This window comes from Heterodontus francisci, chromosome 3 (genome assembly GCF_036365525.1).
Source record: "Heterodontus francisci isolate sHetFra1 chromosome 3, sHetFra1.hap1, whole genome shotgun sequence".
Classification (NCBI taxonomy): Eukaryota; Metazoa; Chordata; class Chondrichthyes; order Heterodontiformes; family Heterodontidae; genus Heterodontus; species Heterodontus francisci.
This window is the reverse complement of record NC_090373.1, coordinates 146,727,307-146,740,763: the sequence shown is the minus strand read 5'-3', so window position 1 is coordinate 146,740,763 and position 13,457 is coordinate 146,727,307. Positions and strand designations below refer to the sequence as shown.

At 41.9% G+C, this 13,457-nt stretch overlaps 1 protein-coding gene across 2 annotated transcripts in view; it reads right to left on the bottom strand.

The window, feature by feature from the left end:
• lca5 (lebercilin LCA5) overlaps nucleotides 1-13,457 on the bottom strand; it is a 143,380-nt gene that overhangs the window by 79,914 nt on the left and 50,009 nt on the right. For both annotated transcript variants that reach the window (XM_068026758.1, XM_068026766.1), the window contains exons 4-6: nucleotides 11,672-11,809; nucleotides 10,700-10,796; nucleotides 7,629-7,756 (exon numbers count right to left, since the gene is read on the bottom strand). In XM_068026758.1, coding sequence (XP_067882859.1) covers nucleotides 7,629-7,756; nucleotides 10,700-10,796; nucleotides 11,672-11,809 — 363 coding nt within the window. The remainder of the gene's footprint in view (nucleotides 1-7,628; nucleotides 7,757-10,699; nucleotides 10,797-11,671; nucleotides 11,810-13,457) is intronic.

The window sequence follows — 13,457 nt, the reverse complement described above, 5'->3', positions numbered from 1 at the left end:
TTTGGGGGAAGAGGGCAATTTATATATTGATTACTCATTGCTGGGGGGATTCAAAGTGCTATTAAAATTGTAACTTTAAAATTTAAATCCAACTGAAGGGCTTGAAGCCCCTTATAAATGGCGCCGGACGCCGTTGGCGGGGACGGAGTGGGCGTTCCGCCCCCTCCATGTAAATGAGCTGCTCAGCAACGTACATCTCGCACGTGTGCTGTGCCAATTTTGAAGCTTGCCACCGATCTCGGCAGTGAGCTTTAAAAATTCAGCCCCACGTGTGTAGAGAGTCCACAGGAGATGGCTGTCAAGATGGTGACCTCCTCTCTCTTTCCCATCACTCCCAATTAAACAAACAGCCAATCATTCATTTAAAGAACAGGTGAGTAAACCAAAGAAACACTCCTGAACTACTTGCTATTGTTTTGTAGGCTAACTTTCTCTTTTTTTTTGATCATTTATATTTAATATACATTAATATACTAGTAGCACTCCTGTGACGTAACATCGCTCACAACTCTACTCACCTGATGGTAGTGTCTTAATTGTATTATAGAAACGTAGGAACATAGGAAACAGGAGCAGCAGTAGGCCATTCTGACCCTCGAGCCTGCTCTGCCATTCAGCTAGATCATGGCTGACCTTCTACCTTTTCCTGCTCCATCCCCACATCCCTTGATATCTTTAATATCTAGAAATCTGTCGATTTCTGACTTGAATATACATATTGACTGAGCCTTCACAGCCATCTGGGATAGAGAATTCCAAAGATTCACCATCCTCTGAGTGAAAAAATTCCTCCTCATCACAGTCCTAAATGGCCTACCTCTTATTCTGAGACTGTGTCCCTTGATTCTAGAACCACGCCGCACCCCTCCCCACCCCACCCAGCCAGGGGAAACATCTTTCCTGCATCTACCCTGTCGGGCCCTGTAAGAATTTTGTACGCTTCAATGAGATCACCTCTCATTCTTCTAAACCCTAGAAAATATAGGCTCGGTCTCCTCAATCTCTCCTCATAGGACAATCCCACCATTCCAGGGATCAGTCTGGTGAAGTGTCGTTGCACTCCCTCTATGGCAAGTATATCCTTTCTTAGGTAATGGGACCAACACTATACACAATACGCCAGGTGCAGTCTCATCAAGGCTCTCGACAATTGCAGCAAGACCTCTTTACTCCTGTACTCAAATACGCTTGCAATAAATGCCAACATACCATTTTCCTTCCTAATTACTTGCTGCACCTGCATGTTAGCTTTCAGTGACTCATGAGCAAAGACACCCATGTCCCTTTGGACATCTTTCCTGCTGGGTTTTTGTGCCTCAGAGGAATGTAAATTTGTGGTACACCATGTATTAATTCTTTAAATGCTGGCCATTGCCCATCTACTGTCATACCTTTTAATTTAGTTTCCCCATCTACCACAGCCAATTTGCCCCTCATAGTTTCCTTTGTTTAGATTTAAGACCCTAGTTTCGGATTGAACTACATCACTTTCAAACTTAAAGTAGAATTCTATCATATTATGTTCACTCTTCCCTAGAGGCTCCTTTATAATGAGATTATTAATCATTGCACAATACTATATCTAGAATAGACTGTTCTCTGATTGGTTCCTCAACGTACTGTTCTAGAAAACCATCTTGTATACATTCCAGGAATTTGCCCTCCACAGTATTAGTGCTAATTAGATTTGGCCTAACCATCAGCCTCAAGAAAATCAATATCAGCAACCATGCTCTGGAAGTGGTTCAAGAGTTCATCTACCATCAGTAACCTGTCTCTCAATGCAGAAATCAACAAGCGCAAGGGAAAGGTGTCCGCTGCTATGTCCAGACTGGCTAAGAGAGTGTGGGAAAATGGCGCACTGAGACGGAACACAAAAGTCTGAGTGTATCAAGCCTGTGTCCTCAGTACCTTGCTCTATGGCAGCGAGGCCTGGACAACATAAGTCAGCCAAGAGCGGTGTCTCAATTCATTCCATCTTCGCTGCCTCCGGAGAATCCTTGGCATCAGGTGGCAGGACCGTATCTCCAACGCAGAAGTTCTCGAGGCGGCCAACATCCCCAGCATATACACCCTACTGAGCCAGTGGCGCTTAAGATGGCTTGGCCATGTGAGCTGCATGGAAGATGGCAGGATCCCCAAGGACACATTGTACAGCGAGCTCATCACTGGTATCAGACACACCGGTCGTCCATATCTCCGCTTTAAATACGTCTGCAAACGCAGCATGAAGTCCTGTGACATTGACCACAAGTTGTGGGAGTCAGTTGCCAGTGATCGCCAGAGATGGCGGACAGCCATAAAGGCGGGGCTAAAGAGTGACGAGTCGAAGAGACATAGCAGTTGGCAGGAAAAAAGACAGAAGCGCAAGGAGACAGCCAACTGTGTAACAGCCCCAACAACCAATTTTATCTGCAGCGCCTGTGAAAGAGTCTGTCACTCTAGAATTTGCCATTATAGCCACTCCAGGCGCTGCTTCACAAACCACTGACCACCTCTAGGCGCTTACCCATTGTCTCTCGAAACAAGGAGGCCAAAGAAGAAGAAGACGGTTTACCCAATCTATATGTAGATTGAAGTCCTCTATGATTACTGTATTACCCTCATTACATGCACGTCTAATTTCCTGATTTGTACCGTGTCCTACATTACCACTACTGTTTGGTGGCCTATAGACAACTCCTACCAATGGTTGCAGCTCCTTGCTAATTCTTAGCTCCACCCAAACTGATTTTACATCTTGATCTTCAATCTAAGATCCTCTCTCACTAATGTACTGATTTCATCTTTTATTAACAGCGTTACTCCTTTTCCTTTTTGCCTATCCTTCCTAAATGTCAAATACCCTTGGGCATTCAGTTCCCAGCCTTGGTCACCCTGCAGCCATGTCTCCGTAATGGCAATTAGATCATAGCTGTTTACTTCCATTTGTCCATATATTCATCTACCTTGTTGTGAATGATGTGTGCATTCAGATAGAGTGCCTGTAATTCTGTCTTTTTATTATTTTCACATCCTCTAGCCTTATCTGCTGGCGCACTCTTAAGCTTATACATTCTGTCCCTTCCTGTCACTTTCAGATATCAATTCCCTTGTTGCTACCTTGTTCTCTTGCCTTGTCCTCTCTCTTTAATTTATCACATCTGCCCTCACTTGATTCCTCCCCCTGCCACTATTTAAAGCTCTTTCTACCGCCCTCGTCATACGACTTGCCAGAACACTGAGCCCTGCACAGTTCAGGTGAGGACCATCCCAACGGTATAGCTTCAACTTTCCCCAATACTAGTGCCAGTGCCCCATGAATCGAAACTCTTTTCTCCCACGTCAATCTTTGAGCCACATATTTAACTCTCTAATCTTATTTACCCTACTCCAACTTGCTTGTAGCTCAGGTAATAATGCAGAAATTATCTTTGAGGTTCTGATTTTTAATTTAGCCCCTAGCTGCTCATACTCTCTAAGAAGAACATCTTTCCTAGTCTTACCTATGTAGTTGGTACCTACATGGACCATGACAACTGGATCCTCCCCCTTCCACTGAAGGTTCCTCTCCAGCTCTGAGGAAATGTCCTTACAGCAATACAGCCTTCTGGACTCTCGCTCACTGTTGCAGAGAACTGTGTCAACCCCCCTGACTATACTGTCCCCTACAACCACTACATTCCTATTAACTCTCCCCACTTAAATGGCCACGGTGTCATGGTCAGTTCGCTCATCCACCCTACAGCCCCCGCTTTTGTCCATAGAAGCTTCAAGAACCTCGAACCTGTTGGACAACTGCAAGGGTTGAGACTACTCCACTTCTACCTTCTCGATCCGCATACCTGCCTCACTCACTGTCACACCCTCCTGTCCCTGATGATGGACCAAATCTGACTATCCTAAGGGATGTGACTGCTTCCTGGAACAAAGTGTCCAGGTAACTTTCCCCCTCCCTGATGTGTCGCAGTGCCTGCAGCTCGGCCTCCAGCTAAATGACTTTGAGCTGAAGTTCCATCAGCCGCAGACACTTACTGCAGATGTTTGCGCCTTGGATCACACAGATGTCCTTGAGCTCTCTCATTCTGCAGGTGCGACACATGACCTGTTCAGCCATCTTTATAGCTTTTAATTTATTAATTGTTTTACAGATTAAATTTTAATTAATGCCTCTAGTCCTGTCTGTGCTTATATTCTTATTATTTCAATAAATGATGTACTTACGATTGAAATTCCCTAGTTAAGATAAATAGAAATACACACCAACCAATCTAATAAGCTTTATTACTCGTAGTAAACCTGACTACTACGAACAAAAATTTACAAGGGACAAGAAACAAGAAACATTATGTTAAATTTTTAATAACATTTAAAAGGGATGTATCTTAAAAGATGTAAACTAAACTGAAGGGCTCAAAGCCTTTTAAAAATGGCGTTGGCGCCTGTGCAGTGGTGCTTCACGCCGTTGCCGGGGATGGAACACCCACCCCCTCCACGTCATCGGTTGTGGGGGGTGGTGTGGTCTGCCCCGGCCATGTAAATGAGCCTCCATGTTCAATGCAGAGAGAGACTGTAGACACAGATTGTTAGGCAGAGAGATTTGAGAGACAGAATGGGGTTGAAGTAGGCAGAGAGCATTAGTAGAACAAAGACAGATTAGTGGGGGCAGAAAATGAGGTTGAGTCAGAATGAGAGAAATAGAAAAGGAATTGAAAAACAGCAGAAGAAACATTCAAGAGACAGATAGAAAGATTGCAGCAAAAGACAAACAGATGAACAGAAAGAAAGTTCAGCACAGAATGAAAGGCTATAGGAGACATCCATGTTCAATGTTGCGGCGGCTCCGCGAAGTAAGTCCACGCATGCGAGCTGCCATTTTTTACGCCCACTGCTGTGCAGCATAAAATTCAGCCCAGGGTCTGTGTCTCTTCCTCGAAGATGTGTTTTCTCTTAGCAGTCTTATTTTCTTGCAATGTAAATTTCCTTGATCTTTGTGTCTTTTTCTTGTGGTCTTTTTGTGGTTCTATTTGTGATTATCTTTGTGTCCTTGTCGCCTAGTTAATCTCTTACCTTGATGTGACTATTCCCTTGTCTACCAGATGTTTATGTAATGCTGATTGCTCTGTCTCTGCCTCTGGTTTGTGCTACCCTCCTAGACTGTGTGTGTCTCCTATAGCCTTTCATTCTGTGCTGAACTTTCTTTCTGTTCATCTGTTTGTCTTTTGCTGCAATCTTTCTATCTGTCTCTTGAATGTTTCTTCTGCTGTTTTTCAATTCCTTTTCTATTTCTCTCATTCTGACTCAACCTCATTTTCTGCCCCCACTAATCTGTCTTTGTTCTACTAATGCTCTCTGCCTACTTCAACCCCATTCTGTCTCTCAAATCTCTCTGCCTAACAATCTGTGTCTACAGTCTCTCTCTGCATGAAATCTGATCCCTAATGTCGCCAATATTTCTGTTTCTGCAGTTCCAATCTGTCAACCTGGACTGACAGTCTCCCTTTGGCTAATTTCTTTCTTTCTGCCTCCTACATCTCTCTTTTCCACAGATCTCTCCCTCTCTATCTCTGTCCCTTAACGCCCTCTGTCCTGCTCTCTAATCCTTCGTTTCACCCTTTCAATCTCTCTGTGTGGTTATGACTCACCATGAATACGACTACCACAGAATAGCTAATATGTTAAATAACATTTTTATATTGAGAGTCTGGTGAATAATTTGTAAATAATTACATAGAAAAAAAATTCCTCCACATCTGAAAATCTATCTAAAAGGCCAGTGAAACAGTACAACATATAGTGTATCATGACACAAGGTGACATTATGCAGGCTCACGCTCACAAACATCCCACATAGCACATACTGTCCAACAGAAAGGAGAGTCATGGTGGACCACTCTCAGCAACTGGCCATCATAAATTGCCCCTAGTATAGGTAGGTGGTAGGGAAATATATAGGGATAGGTGGGGATGTGATAGGAATACGGGATTAGTGTAGGATTAGTATAAATGGGTGGTTGATGGTCGGCACAGACTCGGTGGGCCGAAGGGCCTGTTTAAGTGCTGTATCTCTAAACTAAACTAAACTAACTGTACTCAAGAGGCTTCCCCATCCTATTCTTGAGGAATGGAGTATAGTATAGAAAGAACTAAAAGAAAAGGAGATGAGGCCTTCCTAATAGCTGTGAGCTTCTCCAGTAAATAGGTGAGCTCTAAGAAGTCTCCAGATATAATTTCCGCGAATCTTTGCCAGGTCAGCAGTAGAGGCCAGGGTGATTGGCCTCAACACTCCTGGATTGGGGATTAATCAGGACTCCTGCTCACTATCCAGTGACCTCAATATGTGTATAAATGAGTAAATGATGATGATGCATCCTGTGCAGGAATAGCCTCATGATACTGTCAAAGCTTATGGGGCAAAGATGAATGGCATCACAAGAACCCTATATCAGCAAAGTGTCAATACTGTCAAGGGAAAGGAAAAACCAGCAGAGAAAATTCAGTGAGAAAAACAAAATAAAGAAAATAAAATGTAATTAAAATGAAGAGAAGAAACAAATGTATTGGTTGCAACTGTGGTTGAGGGTTAAATCTGAACAACTTAATCAGAAATGCACTTTTGGTGGTTGTTTACAACATGTATTTTTACTGCAAAAACGTTTTTGAAAAAAAAAAATGAGCCCAAAATTCCAATCTGGCCTTGGATCGGAAAATGGGGTTGAACTAGTTTGTGCTTGTATTTCACCCCATGTTTTTGATACTCTGACTGTGATCCAGACTTTGTTGGCAGGTCATGAGTGTTGGCAGGATGCTTCAGCACTCATCTTCCTTTAGAATGCAGAATGGTACTGCAATTTTCTGTTGGGAGAGGGGATCCTATGGAAAGATCTTGCACTGCCCCAGCCCACATTAAAAGGGGTGTGTCTAGGCTACTCCAGGAATTCTGCTCTTTATACCCTTAAAAGTCCCAGAGGTAATTGATTATCTTTATGAAGTAGAGGACTAACTTTGCAGATGAAGATTTCTGGCACACATTTTTTCTTTTGTCTAGTAAGGGCCACTGGCACTTCCAAGTGGAATGACTGTGGGCCATTCTGCATTCTAAAGGGAGATTAGTGCTGAAGTATCCTGACAATGCTAATGACATGCCAACAAAATCTGGGTCAAGGTCAGCGTCATCAGATATGGCCGCACTTCCATCAGCGGAGTGGAGTTGATCCTTTGGAATGTATATTTCCTCAGCAATGATACAGATGTATCATGGGAGAATTCAGCATAGCAAATACAGCTGATAAAAACAGAAAATTAGAGCTTCTGACTGTTAATTGTTTATCAATTGGGTGGTTTAATCGTATTCAGGTAGTGGGCATTAATTGGGAACTCACCTGTGCTCAAATACATATATATAGGAGCAGATTGAAAGTGTTGATGGTCGGAGATGCACAATATGTGTCTCTGTAAATAAAGGCTTCGACGTGTATAAAGACTATGCTCCAGTGTTCTATCCTTCACCACCTGGCTATCTGTATTGTAACACTAATGTCTGGCTTTTGTCTCATTATTAAACTTTTTAATCAAATATAACTTAATGAAGCGATAGGCTATTATCCTCAACCATTTTGTAGAAAGCATATATATCAGAATAAACGTACCATTTGGGAATATTCTCCTTTTATCCTCAGTTCTTCTTCACCACTAATAGCTAGGGGTGGTGTTGGAAACTCTAAAGGTAAGAAGTACCCTTCAGTCTGTACTCCTTTTGCATGGTTGGGCACTGTAGCTGAAGTATATAGAAAAACAAGCAATAACAAACCAGATTAGTTACATGTTTATTATTCATTTATATCAGTCCATCTCCTGTGGCATTGCACATCATAGTAACAATCTTTAGTTATTTAAAATTTAGTTTAATCCAGAAGATGGCCTTTTTTGTTGACCTTTTCCCTCCATAACGTCCTTGCACAGTGAAAACACTATTTAATCATTTTACATTATAGATGTTAGATACAGATACGTTTTACAATAGCCTTAAAAATATTATGAAGCAGTACATAAAATCAAGTCTGGAGAATTGGTTAATTAATTGAAGCTTGCAGAGAATTATTTAATTTTTTTGCCAGTGCATAGGACAAGTCTGCTTTATTAACAATTTCATTGTTAACTGGCAGTGTTAGTGCTTGATTTTATATTTAGAGATTACACACAGAACAGGACGGAAACCGTACATATAGAGAAGACAACAAGTAAACAGGCCATTCAGTTCTGTGCTGGCATTAACCTTCCATACATGCAGTAGTCTTTTGTGCATTAAAATGTTCTTTTATATCTGTTTCAATAAATCTATAATATTGCAATCCTTCAGAATGTATTCTTTATATTATTACTTCAATCAACTATTGCACCTGCATACATATAGACATGCACTAATCACACAGCACTGAATCAGGGCCCGGAAAAGGGGACAATTATTTTTTTACCATAATGTGCTATACTGATCATTATATATACATTGAGCAAATAATCTACCTTCAGCCATCATCTTGTTAAATAGGTATGTTTACAGCTCCCAGTTTCCTCTACTGCTAAAAACTCCAGGCTTTAAACCCCCTCCATCTTAACAAATTTTGAACTCCTACTCCCTCTCCCTCACTAAGCAAGACTTACACCTTCAAACCCTCTCGCTCCACTCAGCAAGTTTTCAACCCTCAAACATCCCCGAATGGGAGTACGTTTATAGCCCGCAAAACTCCCATCTTCATGGGTTGACTTTCACTTTGTCCCGATCAGCAAAATTTTCCTCCTGGTGAGTAAGATTTCAACCCCATTTACCACATCTCCACCACCTACTGCTGCCATGCACCACCACCACCTGCACCCCTCCCCCCCCCCCCCCCCCCCCACCACCACACTTCCAACTCTTTGTTGGTTGCTGTCCTAGTCCAATAGATCCACTGGCTGCCAGCCTCTCCCCTCTCTAACTCACCATTAGCGGCAGGTACCTCTCATAGACTACTTCTACCCAATTTTATTACCCATTTGACGGTAATACCTGACTCCAATCCACAACATACAATGACAACTTCAAGTGCCACTGAACTCCCAAGGTAATTATTTCTTTTCATATATTATTCTTGAGGCCATTAGGTTTTAGTTTTCACAGATAAATAAATAATTGCAGAATTCAATTCCAAAATATTAATGAAAGGCTGAAATTCATAGCGATAGAACTTTACAGGATAGAAGGAGGCCATTCAGCTCATTAGGTCTGGGCCAGCTGAGAAACAGCTGCTAGCCTAATCCCACTTTCCAGCTCTTGGTCCATAGCCTTGTAGGTTACGACACCAAGTGCATTTCCAGGTAATGTGGTGATCAGTACTCGAGCTGTGGCCTAACTAGTATTTTAAACAGTCCTCGCATAATCTCCCTGCTCTTACAGATTATGTCTCGACTAATAAAGAAAAGAATCCTATCTGCCTTCCTAACCTATTTATCTATCTGTCCTGCTACCTTCAAAGATCTGTGGACATGCACTTCAAGGTCCCACTGCTCCTCTACACCTCATTATCCTACCATTTATTGTGTATTCCTTTGCCTTGTTTTCCCTTCCCTAATGCAATACTTCACACTTCTCCAGACTGAATTCCATTTGCCACTTTTCTGCCCACCTGACCAATCCCTTGATATCTTCTTGCAGTCTACAGGTTTCCTCCTCACTATCACCACATGGCCAATTTTTGCATCATCTGCAAACTTTAACCATGTCCCCTACATTTAAGTCTAAATCATTGATTATATACCAGGAAAAGGAAGGGATCTAGTACAGTCTTGCTGAACCCCATGGAAACAGTCTTCCAGCCACAAAAACATACACCACCATTACCCTTTACTTTCTGCCACTGAGCCAATTTTGAATCCAACTTGTCACTTTTCCTTGGGCCCCATGGGCTCTTACTTTTCTGATCAGTCTTCCTTGTGAACCTTGTCAAAAGTCTTGTTAAAATCCATGTAGACTACATCAAATGTGCTACCCTCATCAATCCTTCTTGTTACCTCCTCAAAAAATTCAATCATGTTAGTCAGGACACAACCCTCCATTAACAAATAAAAACAGAAAATGCTGGAAATACTCAGCATATCAGGCAGCATCTGTGGAGAGAAATCGAATTAATGTTTCAGGTCAATAACCTTGCTGACAGCGCTTAATCAATCAATGTAATCAAAAGGTATTTAATTTTTTCAGTCAGCTTAAAGTAGTGGCCTTGGTCATAAGGCCTTTATTCAGGACTGTTTCAGTTTTTTTTGTTGAGTTGTCAGCTTTTTTGAAGCTGTTTATTAGCTTTTCTAAACTTTGAAGGTTGCTATGTGTGGGGATTATAGAAGTTAATCCTTGCACAGCAGTACTTAGCAGTAGTTCCAATTCTAATCAGTAAAGTTACAAGATAATTAAGTTATATTTTCAACAGGCATCTTTTTTTCTTGCAAGAGCAATAAATGTTTAAAAAAACAAGATCCAGTGTTCTTATTTTTAGATCATATAAATTTACTTATTTCTCATAATGGATGACTTACAAAAATAGTGCTTTTCCATTTGCTGCTTAGCATCTAAATGAACAAAACTGCATTTAACAACACCTAAACTATATATAAAAGATTATGTTTTAGAAAATGCACACGACCTTGGACAGGACCAAAAACAGTTTTAGCAACCAGAAAAAATGTTTACCTTTTTTCTTAGGTGTACTTTCAATATCTTTCTTTGGTGATGCTTTGAGCATGCGGTTGGCATAAATATTCTTCACATCTAGCTCCTTTTCCTTCTCCTTTGAATAAATATGGAAAAATTAACTGTTTTCTAATTTTAGAAGAAACAGCTAAACCTCAGCCTACATATACTTCTCACTAGCCCAACTGTCACGTCCCTATAGGCACCTTGGCTAGGATCAGTTAATTTAGAACAGTTTGATAATCAGGCCTAGATCTTCTTGGGATGCACAGCTAAGTTTCACACACAGTAGAGACCTTACTAATTGAGTTATCCAGCTGCTCAGCTTTAATGTTAAAAGAAAACTATCACAAGCGATTGGCTAGTTATCTTTCTGTACATTTTTTTTTTTTACACAATGTTATCTTCAGCAACTACTTCTCGTCAGTGCTGTATGTAATACAGCATCTTAAATGAAGGTTACTGAAGCACTCAGTGAAATCAGAAAGAAAGCAGAAGTTCTCAAAAAGCTCATACTCCTTTTACGTCTGATCCGTTCAATTAGAAAAACAACTCTGGCCTGAGATCACACAGATGTCTTCAAAGGCTTAGAGTGTATCTTGATCAGAAATACTTGAAATAATAAATGGTCAAAAAATTAAGATGGTAATTACTGAATACAAATTCACCATATTAAATGAATTACGATCACAATTTTTCTCAAAATCGTCCCCTTTTTTTGAAAATTAATATGAAGCATGGATGTCTTTTCGGTGCAAAAACTTAATTTGCCTGTATATACATTTTGACAATTATATTAAATTTATCTGACTGGATAACAACTTTACTGAAGAAATTAAGGTTTTCTGGCATATTAACAATACCCCAATACAACAAATTTCATCATTATTTAATTAATGTTGATTATATATTGCTGATTACTGGCGAGAAGAAATTTCCTCCATTTGACAAAGCCACTATAAGGCGAAATACCTTCAGTTTCTGACCAAGATGCTGGATTGACTCCTGGAGATTCTGAACATTTTCTTGAGCCTCATGCGTTTTCTTCCGTTCAGAGGTCATCTGCCTGAGGAAGCTGTTGCTGCTCAGCTCTAAGTTTCTCTCCAGATCCTTAATTTGAGAGATAAGTTTAGGGAAATTAATGTTATGCTCCATACTGTCTTCAACTTTACCATATCCTTCAAAATAAATTGTTTTTAATGTGCCTATTTCCTCTGGCTGCACTCTAGTTATGTGTTTCATTTGGGACAGGATATAATTTTAATTGCAATCAGATGTCTCACCAACTGACCACAGTTGATGCTAAAAGCACACAAATTTGTGCTGGGGTTCCAGCTGGGAAGCCCAAGGCCTTCCTGTAATCCATTAGAAAAAGGTTTCACCCACAGATTCAGCTGTTGATTCAAATGTCCAATATTGAAGAAATTGGCTTTGAACATAAAGGTCAACTAAGAATTTAATGAGTGCTCAGAGCTGCCGGCATGCCGCAGGAAAATAATTTCCTTTGGAAATAGGGGAAAAAAGGTCCTACTATGGATTTAAAGGCGAGAAGACGATTGCTTTTTTTATGGACAGTTAATTTTCAGAATGCTAAGATTTGATCATCTGGGTTTATCTAGTAAAGATCATGACCTTGCATGTAACGGACCTGGCATTTCTATTATAACTCAGAAAACAAAGTAAGAATGTTAAAATGCACAAAGATTAAAATCAAAACTGGAGCTAAATTTGGACATTTTCCTCAGAACAAATCTTTATATGTCGCCAGCCCCCTCAACTGTGAGATTTCTAATTCAGCATATTTTTTTGAAGACAGCGTAATTCAAAGAAAATTACATTTTTGTTAATCAATATGAAGATTGTTTCAAATTCCATACTGGTACAGTATAGGTGTTTATCAAAAGTAGGCTATCACATTCACACCACTTTCGCAACACCACTGTCTACAACTGTCACCAAAACTTACCTCATCAGAGTATAACATTGATTGATCTTACAAATCATCCTGACAGCTTGCTCAGAATAATGTCAAAAATGTGAAACTGAATGAGAGAGAGGGAGGAGAGAGAGAGAGGGGGGAGGGAGGAGAAAGAGAGGGGGGAGGGAGGAGAAAGAAAGGGGAGGGAGGAGACAGAGATAGGGAAGGAGGAGAGAGAGAGAGAGAGGGAAGGAGGAAAGAGAGGGTGGATTGAGAGGGGGAGGGATAAGGAGAGGGAGGGGGGAGTGAGAGAGAGGGAGGGGCGGAAAGGAGGGGGGAGAGAGAGAAAGAGAGAGAGAGATGGGGGAGGGAGGGAGAGCGAGAGAGAGGGAAGCAGAGAGAGGAGGGAGAGAGGGAGGGGAGGGAAGGGGGAGGGGAGAGAGGAAGGGGGAGGGGAGAGAGGGAAGGGGGAGGGGAGAGAGGAAGGGGGAGGGGAGAGAGGGAAGGGGGGAGGGGAGAGAGGGAAGGGGGAGGGGAGAGAGGGAAGGGGGAGGGGAGAGAGGGAAGGGGGAGGGGAGAGAGGAAGGGGGAGGGGAGAGAGAGGGAAGGGGGATGGGGGGAGGGGAGGGGAGGGAGGGGTGTGGGAAAGAGGGAGTGAGGGGGTGGGAAAGAGGGAGTGAGGGGTGTGGGGAAAGAGGGAGTGAGGGGTGTGGGGAAAGAGGGAGGAGGGGTGTGGGGAAAGGAGGGGAGGGAGGGGGGGTGTGGGGGAAAGAGGGAGGAGGGGTGTGTGGGAGGAGGGGTGTGGGGAAAGAGGGAGGAGGGGTGTGGGGAAAGAGGGAA